Source organism: Electrophorus electricus, chromosome 2 (assembly GCF_013358815.1).
Source record: "Electrophorus electricus isolate fEleEle1 chromosome 2, fEleEle1.pri, whole genome shotgun sequence".
In the NCBI taxonomy this organism is placed as follows: domain Eukaryota; kingdom Metazoa; phylum Chordata; class Actinopteri; order Gymnotiformes; family Gymnotidae; genus Electrophorus; species Electrophorus electricus.
In genome coordinates this window covers 18,247,780-18,261,370 of record NC_049536.1, presented here as the reverse complement: position 1 = coordinate 18,261,370, position 13,591 = coordinate 18,247,780, and the positions used below count along the sequence as shown (strand labels likewise).

General features: G+C 42.7%; 1 protein-coding gene across 1 annotated transcript in view; it reads right to left on the bottom strand.

Annotated features, from left to right (window-relative positions):
- khdrbs3 (KH domain containing, RNA binding, signal transduction associated 3) overlaps positions 1 to 11,752 on the bottom strand; it is a 146,330-nt gene extending 134,578 nt beyond the window's left edge. The window contains exon 1 of the mRNA XM_035521193.1: positions 11,648 to 11,752. Coding sequence (XP_035377086.1) covers positions 11,648 to 11,672 — 25 coding nt within the window. The 5' untranslated portion in view covers positions 11,673 to 11,752. The remainder of the gene's footprint in view (positions 1 to 11,647) is intronic.
- Between the last annotated feature and the right edge of the window lie 1,839 nt (positions 11,753 to 13,591).

The following is a 13,591-nucleotide window of genomic DNA, read 5'->3' as shown; positions in this document are numbered from 1 at the left end:
GATCTACCCTTCATTGGGCTCTACCTTGCTTTGGGGTCTACTTCTCACTGGAGTCTACTTCACACTGGAGTCTACCTCATAAGGGAGTTTACCTCACATTGGACTTCCTCATGCGGGGGAACACCGCATTCCATATTAACTAACGCTGAGGTCTATCACAATTCCTGACATTGGCTCCAACATTCTCCACTAAGTAACTAATACTGAAGTCTACTTCACAATGGGGTCTACCTCATGCTGGAGTCTACCTCACAAGGGGGTCTACCTCATGCTCATGTCTACTTCACACTGAAGTTTGCCTCACACTGGGTTCTATCTCATGGTGGGTCTGCCTCACTTTGGGTGTGTCTTCACATTTGGCTCATGCCTGTTGACCAAGAATTGTTAAAAAAAAAAACTCTCAAAAATACTCACCTAAAACATGCCATGCTACAAGAAAATGTTGAGCTTTTACATACAAAAGTCCAAGACAAGCACCGCATGTGCTATTTTCTGTTTTAAATAATTGGCCTAGAAGGGTTTTAGAACTGAGAATAAAAGGGGCTTTCATGGAAGGTCTACTGAGAGCGCTTCCTCTAGGCTGAACATTAGAGTTGCCTTCCTTTAGTAAGATAAATGCAGTATGGCTGTATGTGACACGCTCTTCCTAATGGGAAGCATCCAGCTGCTGGCCTGGGGAACTGGGAGTTTAAATTTGTTTCAGCGCTAATTGGCTGTGGGAAGGAGGGAGGGAGGGGAGAAAAGCGTTGTTCCCCTACTCCTCACGCCTGATTCTCAGGAACCGAAGTGCCACCGCCTTCCAGACACAAAATGTGGCCAAACCACAGCAGTTTGGGTTTGAGGGAACCACAGGTGAGAGAGATGGGAATCAGAAATGCCGCTCTTCAGATTGGGCTGGCAACACTGTCTCCTAGTGGCTGCACACAGTACTGCTCAAAACAATGAATAATGTGAAGTGAGTCAAATTAAAGGTTCAATTTTCCAAATTAGGTAAATGATACCCTGTCGAAAGATATGGGAAATCAGTATTTCTTAGAGAGTGTGGTTCAGAAAGGCTAGGCATGAAATCAGATGGTATGAAAATTCTTGGTGTAGACACGCTATGCATGTTTGCGGTCTACCATATCTTGATACAGTCTTTAAACAAATCTGCTTGTGGCTTCTGTTCATCCATACTGTGTACAGAGCATGTGTTGTATGGATGGCACCTCCACTCTAACTCAGCTCTGAGTAAGATTCACACACACACACACACACACACACACACATACACACACACTAAATTATCATTCAACAGGATGATCTCACCAACCCAGATCTGTGAGACACATTGATTACAGTCTACCCTCTCATTCTCCTCTCCTCTCTCCCTCTACTCCCCCCCTCCTCTCTCTCATTCTCCCCTCCTCTCTCCCTCTACTCCCCCCCTCCTCCCTCTCTTTCTCCTCTCTCTGCCCCCATTCCCAGTTACCTTCCACTCATTCTGTTGGAAGTGTTGTCTAAGAGAAGGTAATGAGGAGCTGTCAGCTCTGTCCACATAAACAAATCAATGGCACATGGACTGCCTGGACTGAGCTTGCAAGGTCAACTTTCTCTCTCTCGCAGACTTTCCTCATCCCTCTCTCCTGTTCTTTCTCTATTCATTACATACACACACACACATTGTCTGTCCCTCCCTTTTTCTCCCCATCTCTCTCCATCAATCTGTCTCTATCTCTCTCTCTATATATATATCACTTTGTCTCTCTCGTGAGACATCACTTCCTTTCAGCATGTTCTTTCTTTCGCACTTGTAGCTCTTTTTTTGTGTTGCTGACATTCAGTGTAAATGGTTGTGAAAATGCTGCGTGTCCGACCGTCTCCCACAGAGACGTCTCAGCACACATGCAGCTTGTCACGGGGTCACAAACCACTTGCAGATTCACTGTAGTACTGCTCCTGTAGCCCTTAAATCTATTAGTCAAATAACCAAAGAAATTTCAGTAGAACTAAGTAACAAAGACCAGAAATGATACATGTTCTGATCGTGTTGGCCCAGGCTCTCTGACCAAAGTAGGTTATTTAAAATATGTACACACACAAGGACCATGTGAGTTGAACCCAGTATACTATAAGAATGCCATCCCAGTGAGGTCTTGGAGTAAATTAGCAACACTGGGCTCATGTTGAAACTCTGCTCACTGTGTGCACCAGGAGCGAATGTGGTTGTCCACGGCAACAGCCCTGACTGTCCCCTCCCACTCCCAGTGGGGGAGGCACCTCAAGAAGGTGTTGCAGCTTCCCAACACGACAGTCTGGTTAAGCTGCCACTCTCTCTCTTTCTCTCTGTCTCTCTCTCCAAAATCAGCAGCTCTGTCACTGGAATAATCTCATTATTATCAGGTTTTCTCAGGTGCTAAAGAACATTGTCATCAGTGCATGTTGTCAATTCCAAACACATATGAGCAAAACAGCAAACATTTTTTCACACCAGTGAACACTTTCTCATTGCACATCTGTCTCCATTTTTAATGGACTTTTTGCAAAACAGTAGATGCAGTAACACAAAATTCACATGAAAGTGTCTGATCAAGCAAATCACAACACAGTGGCTGCAGCTGCTAGTCACCAAAATTTAATTCCAAAACAGTTCCGCAAATCGGGCCTGACCTGCAATTGCTTAACCACTGTCTGCAAATCTAACTCTAAACCAATCAACTGCCTACTACTGGTCAACAGCCACCTTATGAAGTCATATGGGACAATGTTCCATTCCATCACACATCTGCAGTGAGGGACTAGTTTAGGCTCATCCAAGCATGTCTATTGAATTTCTACCTCCACATTCCCCATTCTTCACCCCTATTGAGGAATTCTTTTCTGCCTAGAGTTGGAGACCATATAATCATCATTCCTATGACCAGATGTCTCTTTTTAGATGCTAAAACTGAGACATGTCAGGCAATCACAGCATCAGACTGCCAGGACTGGATCAGGTATGCCTAGAGGTTTTTCCCATGCTGCATTGCCAGGGAATGTGACCCAATATTAGGGACAGGATAGATAGATTTTACTGTAATTGTAGTGATTTTTGGTGAATTACAGCAGGTGTTCTTTAGCATTGTATACCACAATAAGAAACGCCCACAGCACTTTAGAACCGGCCACAGGTTGTGGTCTGCATCTTCGAGACGTAGTGTTTTGGTGTTTTGTTTGTGAATGGCTCGTGAATGTTTGCATGTGTTTACTGTTTAAATGCTGTGTGTTACTGATGATTGAGTTATACAGTTTTGCAGCATAGTTTGATTGAAGTAGGATTTTGCAGAGGGTAAGGAGTTTTGCAGTATGTGTTTCACAGGCTGGGGTGGCTGGTTAGAGAATGTGGTTACTGTTTTGGCCAGTGGGGATAAGCACCTGAGAAAATGGTATTAGTATTATTAATATGTTGGGCTTTTATTCTGAACAGCCTGCAACATGGCAAATTAGGTTTCAGTAGGTCAGTAATACCTGTAAAAAGCAGAGTTAACTAAATAAGGTTAATGGAGAGGCTGGAGAAAGATGATTGTGCAGCACTAATGTGGCGGCACTCAGGGTTCAGGGCTCACCACTGTCTGTGTTCCAGCGAAAGCGGTCAGAGCGCCTTCACCTAACCCTCACTCAGCCGTACTGTCTGATCTTTACTGTAATGTAACACAGGCATAGGAACTGGTAGGTACAGGAAGAACTTAACTAAGGCTTTAGGTGCAGGTAGAAGAAACTCATCTTGGGTATTTATGTGTTCAACCACAGCATGAGCCTGTGAGAGAGAAAGATGGAAAAGTGGAGAGAACAGACACAGAGAGAAGGCTCATAACTAAATCACAGTATGAGGTCATTAGAGCTGAAACTAAACTTCAGCGCTGCGTGTTCCACAGTGTTTGCACTTCACCACATGTGCAATGGGTGCTCACACACTGAGAACCAATTGCAGATCATCTCATCGGTCTCAGGCTTCGTCGCAGTTGGGGATTTGCTGTTAACGAGCGTTGGTGAAGTCAGTGAATTTTGCTGGAATGGAGGCTGAAGGAAAGCTCTGCTCCTTAAACATTTCCCAGCCTAACCTTTGGCATTAAAGGTTTGTATGAATTCCCATGAATTTATGAATCAGAGATGACTGGCACAGGAAGAGGAGTAGCGCTCTTGATCAGCCTAGAGTTGATGCTCCTCTAAAGCACACTTACAGCCTGTTAGTGCTGCTCCACTACGTAAGTCATGAAAGCCATGAGATTTCAGCTGAACTACAGATGAGCCAGGGTCCTTTACTGGGACATAATTAACATTTTTCCACCATTAAGAGAATGAAGTGAAACAGAGAGAAAGAGAGATGGAGAGAAAGAGGGAGGGAAGACAGAGAGAGACAGAGAAAGAGAGAAAGAAAGAAAGATGACAGAGTGAACTACAGATATGGAGCGTGACTTTCCGCTCTCTGTGACTTTCTGTGTGTGTGTGTGTGTGTGTGTTTGTGCATGCACATGTGTGCATAGTTTAATAAGTGGAGCATGTCAGAGCCAACTGTCAGGCAGAGAGAGAAGCGTGCACACACACACACACACACACACACACACACACACACACATATACACACTCAGGACTTCTTGCTGTAATAAGAGCAAAAATCTTCTCTGAACCCAGTCAGGAACCATCAGCAGATTGTTTTGTAATGAGCTCCCACCTCAATCAGGACTGGTTGAACTAAGAAGCTTTATTGCCAAAACCTTTCATCATCTGGTTCTTCTGCTGCAAATTTTAAAATCTTTTCCGCACTCACTTGACTCCGCACTCACTTGACTTGGGCAGTCTTTTTCCTTCAAACTTGGGCATTTTAGCTGTTGACAGGAGTATACTTTTCTTGGTGGAGCTGTTGGATGTTGTTCCTGGGTTCAGGTAGAGCCACTTTCCCAGTTCAGGGGTCACAGCCCCTAGTGCTTAGATTACCATGGGAACCACTGTTGCTTTCACCTTCCACAACGTTTCTACCTCTTTTTTCAGCCCTTGGTATTCCTCAAGCTTTTCATCTTCCTTATTCCTGATGTTGCCGTCACTCGGGATTGCTACATCTATCACTACGGCCCTCTTCTGCTGTTTGTCCACCACCACTATGTCTGATTGGTTAGCCATTACCAGTCTTGTGTGTCTGTATCTGGAAGTCCCACAGGATCATACTACAGTCATTTTCCACCACCTTTGGGTGTGTATCCCACTTAAATCAAATCAAATGTATTTATATAGCGCTTTTTACAACTGATGTTGTCACAAAGCAGCTTTACAAATGTCCAAGTCCAAGCCCCCAGTGAGCAAGCCAAGGGCAACAGTGGCAATTAAAAACTCCAAGTTGTCTGGGGTGGAGATGAGGTGGGCTACAGCAGGGGACATCAAGGGATGGTGGGAATAGCCATGGCAGCTGAGATGGGTTGAGACTCAGTAACATTATTCAAAGTTCAAAGTTCAAAGAGGTTTTATTGTCATTTCAGCTATATACAAGTACACAACAAAAACCAGACAATGTTCCTCCAGGACCATGGTGCAACACAAAACAACATGCTACACAAGTGCAAACAGTCCAATATAGTGCAAAAATGTAATTAAATAAACATTAAATAAACAATAATAAATACAGAACAGGACAAATACAAAATGAGTAGACAGTGCAATTATTTAGTGCAGTACACAGTACTGGGAATATGTAAAGTGAGTTGGGCATAGGAGTCAGTGACATGCTACACTGAACATAGCAGTCACCGGTAGCAGCCGGAACAGTTCAGAGTACAGTGCTGGTTAGTACAGCACTCTAGCAGCAAGTAGGATAATGTGCAAGACTGCAACAGGAGTGCATAGTTTATTTGTGTGAGGTTTGACTTCAGCACTAGTCCGATGCAAAACAATGTGTGAGTGTGTGTATAGATATGTATGTATGTATGTATGTATGTATGTATATATGTGTCTGTGACTGTGTATAAGCATGTATAAAAGTGCCTATTTTGGAATCTGAATTGGAATTGGAGTTAGCCAGAGTTCAGGAGTCTAATGGTTTCTGGGAAGAAGCTGTTGCACAGTCTGGAGGTGCGGGACTGGATGCTGCGTTACCTTCTTCCAGATGGCAAAAGGGTGAACAGTTTATGTGAGGGGTGTGTGGGGCCTTTCACAATGTTGGTGGCTTTACGGATGCAGCGTGTTATGTAGATGTCCGTGATGGAGGGAAGAGAGACCCCAATGATCTTCTCAGCTGTTCTCACTATTCTTTGGAGGGTCTTGCGGTCAAAGACGGTGCAGTTCCCAAACCAGGTAATGATGCAGCTGCTCAGGATGCTTTCTACAGTACCTCTGTAGAAGGTAGTGAGGATGGGTGATGGGAGATGGGCTTCCCTCAGCTTCCGAAGGAAGTAAAGATGTTGCTGGGCTCTCTTGGTGATGGAACTGGTGTTCAGGGTCCAGGTGAGGTTCTCCGCTATGTGAACACCAAGGAACTTGATGTTCTTGACGATCTCCACTGAGGAGCCGTTGATGGCAAGCGGGGAGTGATCTCGCCTTGCTCTCCTGAAGTCAACAACCATTTCTTTTGTCTTGTCAACATTCAGATACAGGTTGTTGACCTTACAGTGCATTGTAAGGGTATGAAACAAATGCACCTTACAGTGCATTGTAAGGGTATGAAACAAAGATGGACTTCAGCAGATCAAACTATGGCAGCACAGCCAAAATGGTACAGCCAGAAGGAACCACAGGCATGAGGGCACCCTGGAACATCAGCACTCCACCACTCTCAGTTAACAAACTTGAATGACAAAAGAGAGGTGTAGTGACCGCAAGAGGTGAAATGACTTAGACCTTGGGACTTCCAGCCCGTACTCAGCACATATATTTCTGTACACTATGCCAGCTACTTGGTTATAGCGTTCCATGTACGCCCTGCCTGCTAGTATCTTGCATCCCGCTGTTATGTGCTGGATTGCCTCAGGTGAATCTTTGCACAGCCTGCACCAGGGGTCCTGCCTGGTGTGGTAGATCCCAGCCTCTATTGATCTCGTGTTCAGTGCTTGTTCCTGTTCTGCCATTATTAGTGCCTCTGTGCTATCTTTTAGTCCAGCTTTCTCCAACCACATCAGCCACTTTCACTATTTGCCAGTGGTCCTCCTCATTTCTATCTTCCTCAGGTTCCTGCTGTCTGAGGTATTCACTAAACACTTCATCACTTGGGGCCATCATCCTGGTGTACTCTTGGATCTTGGTTGTTTCATCCTGGTTGGATACTGGCTCTGACACTCAATAGTCCTCGGCCCCCTTCCTTCCGCTTAGTGTACAGTCTCAGAGTGCTAGATTTGGGATGAAACCCTCCATGCACTGCGCGGAGTTTCCTTGTCTTGATGTTAGTGGCTTCTATCAACTCCTTAGGCCAGCGTATTATGCCAGCGGGGTATCTGATGACTGGCAGAGCGTAGGTGTTGATAGCCCAGATCTTGTTCTTCCCATTCAGCTGATTTCTCAGGACTTGCCTCACTCTTTGTAGATAATTGGCTGCAGCTGCTTTCCTTGTGGCCTCTTCATGATTCCCATTTGCCTGTAGGATTCCAAGGTACTTGTAGCTGCCCTCAGCATCTGTTATGTTACCTTCTGGTAGTGTGATCCCCTCTGTTCTATCCACCTTCCTTCTCCTTGAACCATATGACCACACTTATCCAGTTCGAATGACCTTCCCATGTCATTGCTGTACATCTTGGTGAGATGGATTAGTCGATGTCTTATTCACTTCTGGCATACAGCATACATGTTAGTACATTTTTCATGGATATTATTGAAATTATCTTAAGGATACTAATTCTTTTTGTTATGTGATTGCTTATTTTCACTGCCAAATTATTAAATTATTAAAATTCTATCTAATAATTATAGTTGTAAATACAGTTATAAATTGTGACTTTTAAAACCACATGAGGGATCCTACTTATGACTCATACTCTGCTTCTTTGCAGTAAAGGGTCTGTGTTTGTTAAGCTCATTTTGGCTGCCTGTGATAGTCACGGCCGTAGGCAACTGCTGCAGGCCTGCCGTCTTGTGCGGTTGCTAGAGGACAGCTAACCTGTGAACTGATGCCGTCTCCATGACACCTCCAGATGAACATTTTCATGCTGCCACTGACATGTCTAGGGCTCAGAGTTGTTGGACAACAGTACCAACCTCTTCTCTGGCACACGTGATAAACTGGCTAGTGGGCTAATGCCCCTGATGTCTAGGACACAAACCCGTGCTTAAACCCGCCCTTGAGCAGGGCAAAAACAGAAGTCTGACTCTGGGACTCATTACATTTCTGAATGGAGTCAGGCATGCGGGACAGTTTGGTTTGCCCTTATTTGATATGTCATTTTAGTTTAAGGTACAGAATTTAACTGTCAATATATCTTACAGGAAAATCCATTTTGTTAGAGATGAGAATTTGCATCTGATATAAGAAGGCATGATCTGCACTTGAGCTCCTGAAGAATTATATTTAAAAGAGTTATAAAGCAAAAGATTTCCTGAGATTTCACCTGATTTGTCATTTAAGCCCTCATTATCTTCAGCCTTAACTGGAAATAACTTTATTTCCCATATGGGCTGGTTCTTCCATATTTCTACTAGTCCCTTATTGAGTTGACATAATGTTTTGCTGGAGTTCCAGAATGTTTCTGTGAGATCTGACAAACCATGTGCTTTACCAAACTGCCGTACACCCTCCTCAAAACTATTCACCAGCTTTTTAAAGTTGCAACGCGTAGGAGTGTTCTAGATCGAATCGTAAAGTTTTCTTAAGCGGGCTATTAGATGCCACTGTGTGTTGGTAGAGTGAGGCAGAGTGGAGGGAGGGGTGGTGATGAGGATCTGCTGGTTCTTCCTACTCCTACAAGAATTCCGAATGTGCTGCATGTGTGGGAGGTAAGTAGGAGGGAGGGCCTGATCCCCCCATCTCTCTCTCTCCCTCCCTCTCCTCTCTCTCTCCTTCTCCTTACTCTCTCTTTCTCCCTCTCTCCTCTCCCTCTCCACCTGTCTTTACCTTCCTCTCTTCTGTTTTTTTTTTTTTTGACTTTCCGGTTCACTCTCCTCCTCGCCTTTGTCTCTCTTTCTTTTTCCATCTCTCTCTCTCTGCCTCTTTCTCCTTCCTTCTTTCTCTTCCTATGAGTGTGCTCCTTGGGGAGTGTAGGTGTTAAAAGATGGATGTTGAGAGTCAGAAGACATATTACACTTGCTCCATGACAGCCATCTCCGAAGTTTTTCACCTGTGTTCCCGGAGAAAAGACATTTGGAGAAAATACTTATTTTTTGAGTCTTTGATATGTGTGCTGGTAATGCATTGATATGTTTCCTATAATAATGGTTCTTGTTATACTGTCTATCAAAGTGTAGGTTCAGAAAAAGCCAGCATATTCTTCCTGATAGGCCTGTTTATTTGCCCTGACAAAATATACGATCTCTCTAGGAAATAAATATAGAATTTCGAGAATTTGTTTTTGTTGCACTCTGTCACATGAACAATGATATATGTATACTTAATGCTATGCAGGCCAATGACAGAAAGGATGAGAAGAGAAGAGAAGAGAAGAGAAGAGAAGAGAAGAGAAGAGAAGAAAAGAGAAGAGAAGAGAAGAGAAGAGAAGAGAAGAGAAGAGAAGAGAAGAGAAGAGAAGAGAAGAGAAGAAAGGTTGGAAGAGGAGAGGACAGGAGAGTTCAGACATATAAAGCTTTAACTTTGATAAGAAGATGTCTTAATGCTGTGTGGTTGTATCATTTGGATATAGCTATATCACAGTATATTCCAATCTGCTGCCTTGTGTGTGGGAGAGGTCATTTTCTTATAGCCAATCAGGTAAGTACAGATGCAACAGGTTTTCAGGAGATTTTCTAGAAAGCATAACCTCTTTTATGCTCTTTTAACCTCTTTTAACCTCATAGACTTTTACTGAATCAATTTCTTTGTTTGGTGCGTAATGTTACCAATCAATTTCTATAGTGCATCCATGTAGTTTCAGAGTCTTTCTGGAAAAGACAGCTGGAATGAAGATGTGTGTGTGTGAGCTGTGAGATATGAGTGTGCAGCTAACAGCTACAGGGATGGTTTTTCTCATTTCTGGAATGTTACATCTTGTCTGTGGGCTGTAGAGAAAGCAGTAGCTAAAAAAGATGTTCTTTTCCTCCTCTGCATGTATTTAGAGCTGTTTTCAGTGTCAGTGTTCATCTCTGTTTACTTCCGTACATCTATTCCCAGAATAAAGGAGAACCACGCAGTCTAGAGTCTCTTCCTTTTCTCTCTCTTTCTCCCTCACTCTCATCTCTCACTCTCATTCTATGTCTCTCACACTTTCCTTTATTCTAATGAAAATGGTTAAAAAGTAAATTTGACTCAGATAACAGCGATGACACTCATTTGTTTACATCATCAACATTGCCAGCAATGATACAAGGACACACACAAGCATGCACACACACACACACACACACACACACACACACACACACACACACACACACACACACAAATACAATTTAATTCCTACTTCACTCAAAGGTAAGAATAGACCATATTGCAATGGATTAAGATCAGAATTGGTGCAGTTATTCATTGTCCTTCATCTCAGGCTATGGCATGCTGTGACAGATTTTTCTGTAAAAGTTGCAGTGTGTCTTCTTCTTGTATTGAATAGTAATTGGTCATTTTTAGGTAAAGAAAGGAAATGGGATTTGATTTTATTCTTTTAATTTCAAGACTTTTTAGAAGATTTTTAGCTGATAATTTTCACAGTCAGAGCTGAAATGTGTTACAATCTCCACCTTATGCTAGTCTAACTGTAAGTCTCACTGTAGTTCCATTGTAGTATCACTGTCAGCATATGGCCTTTTCTCTGTTGGAAGCCATGGATATTTGCAGTTGCAGGTTTTAATCATGTAGTGTCTGATAAGTATTTGTGCTTCTAGTTCCGTTCAGGTCAGTTCACTTTAATTCTTGCTTTATTGGAGTTTTTCTTACAGCATACATGACTTTGCTTTGTTTTGTTGCTTTGGCTCTGTACTACAGCACACAGGATTTGGAAAGACAATGTTAATGAAGTTAAACTTTTCAACTCCAGGCTTATTATATTTATTAATCCAAAAGCACATGATTGTGAACCATTTATTAACTATGCTGAGACTAATATGAAAAGCAATTAGTTACAAGAGTCAGGAATAAAATTATAGCCCCACTGGCCAGACCTTGGAATGTCAGCAGTTAAAATGCAGAAATAACTCTAGGGTATGTATGTCCATATCAAGTGAACTGTGTCGCATAGTATATACATAGTATATAATAAGATGCTCATTTGTTTCCTAATCAACTTTGTGCTGTTGGGTTGTTGATGACTTCCTGCACAGTACACTTGCTCCTGGAGTCAGTAGTTAGTACAGCAAGAACACAACGGTGGAACGTCCACTCAGTAAAAGACGCTCCACAGTAAAACCACTTGGATTCATGAGGGCCCCTACTGAACAGATGAAGTACACAAAGCTTTTACCACAAGAGGCGAATCACTAATAAGCTTGAACAAAAACAATACCAGGTTGCACTTTGGAGAGAGTGGGGCACTCACAAACAGGAAGTTCTCAAGAAAGTACCATACTGCCTCACCTGGGAAACCCGCCGACACAACCATGTTTCATTTCTTTATGTCCACTTTGTGTTTTCGTATCTATATAATTCCCTGAAGAGCAAACAACATGTTTTCTTCACTGCTCAGTACTGTTCCATTGCTGGATGACACGGACCTATCAGTACACTGTGTACTTGAAATCCCGATAAAAATAGACAAACTTTAGTGCTTCTCTCTAGAAGGGGAGAAGGGAGTCAGCTTTCATCCTTGGAGCATCACTTCTAATAAACATCTACAATTCCCTCTACAGGCATGCATCTTCTGCCTGGTTATTACTTCAATCAGGCTGTAGTAATTGAAATCAATCCAACAATCCAACAGGTATGTATGGCTGCCAGTGGACGTGGCTCAATGGCCTTTTTTGATCATGGGACTGCAGACAGCATCAGCGGGAGAGACAGCATCAGCGGGAGAGACAGCGTCAGTGGGATGAACTGCACTGCATACATAAGCATCTTAACTGCTTCAATCCAACCACATGACTCAGAACCGGACCCTTCTGTGACTCACCTTACAGCACAACGGTGGCTGCTGAACCATGTCACTGCGGGTGTTTTTCACAGCCAAATAAGGGTAATGTTCTTGACTGGTCACCCACCCTGGACTAGATCTGAACTTGCTTTACTCTTGCAGTAGACAAGAGAGAAAGTGAAAAGCATGCCTGCGAAACTATCAGGTGCTGAAGGAGGCTGCATTACAAGCCTGGTAGGGCATGCACCATATGCTGACATCTGGGGGTCATAGGTCATTGTTACCAACTGCAAAGAACTGCAGAGATGCTTTGCTATTAAAAAAACAGAACAAAATAAAACTATTTTTTTTTTACAATTCTTCTATATTTCTCTCTCTCTCTCTCTCTCTCTCTCTCTGGATATCTGTGATGGTGGTAGTGTATCTGAGTGCAGGTGGAGGCGTGATGAGGTATGTAAGGAATCCACCCTCACACATCACTGAAGGATATGGTAGAGCATAGGATTATGGGGAGGTAGTGTTGTGTGTTCACGTAGTAAAAATATTTCAATTTGTTTAGGTCAAAGTGTGCAAATGAAAGTCTTGTCCTCTCCATATCATGAATGTTACTCAATTTTGTAAATAATGTTTTTATTATGAAATCTAAGATAGACTAGTATCCATTTGATACAGATTTGTTAAAATTATATTCTCATACTGTGTGTGTGTGTGTGTGTGTGTGTGTCCGTCCATATATATATATATATCTGTTTGTCACTGAGTTCACCTGTTCACTTCGCTCTATTAAAAGTGTTTGAAGGTGTCACAGTGGCACGCCAGGTAATTCAGTTCTATTTTCAGTCTGGGTAGGAAAAACTGATTTTAGAATAGGAGCTACAAGATACATTTCAGCTCGTGACTACAACCTGATATGCAGCAACCTCTTAACACTACATTTCCATTCAGATACAGCTGCAAAAGTGCAGTAACCATCACAGAGCAAGACATTGAGTTTACCAACACAGCAAGGGAACTATACTTGTTCTTTGGTGAGTTTCGAGTAAGCCTATCAGCCATCCCCTGCTCTTTACAAACGCACGCACACACACAACAGGCAGCTAATTCCATGTTGAAATTTCGACAGGCAAATATTAAAGATAGAGCTGCAAATAGATGCCTTTGCGCCTTTTCATCAGTTAATTCGAATAATTTTAATTAAATACGATTCGTTTTAACTAATACAGATACATAAATGGTCTGCAGTATAAACGTTTTGATTCACACTACTTTGCTTGAACGTGCATACTTAAGCTGTTGCCTATAGGGTTAACTTTTAACGCGAGGCGATAAGTGTGGTAAGAAAAAAGCATTTAACTCATCAAAATTCTAATAATGGGCATGTCAACCTTGTCGTATGTCATTTTCTCTCTCTCTCTCTCTCTCTCTCTCTCTCTCTCTCTCTCTCTCTCTCT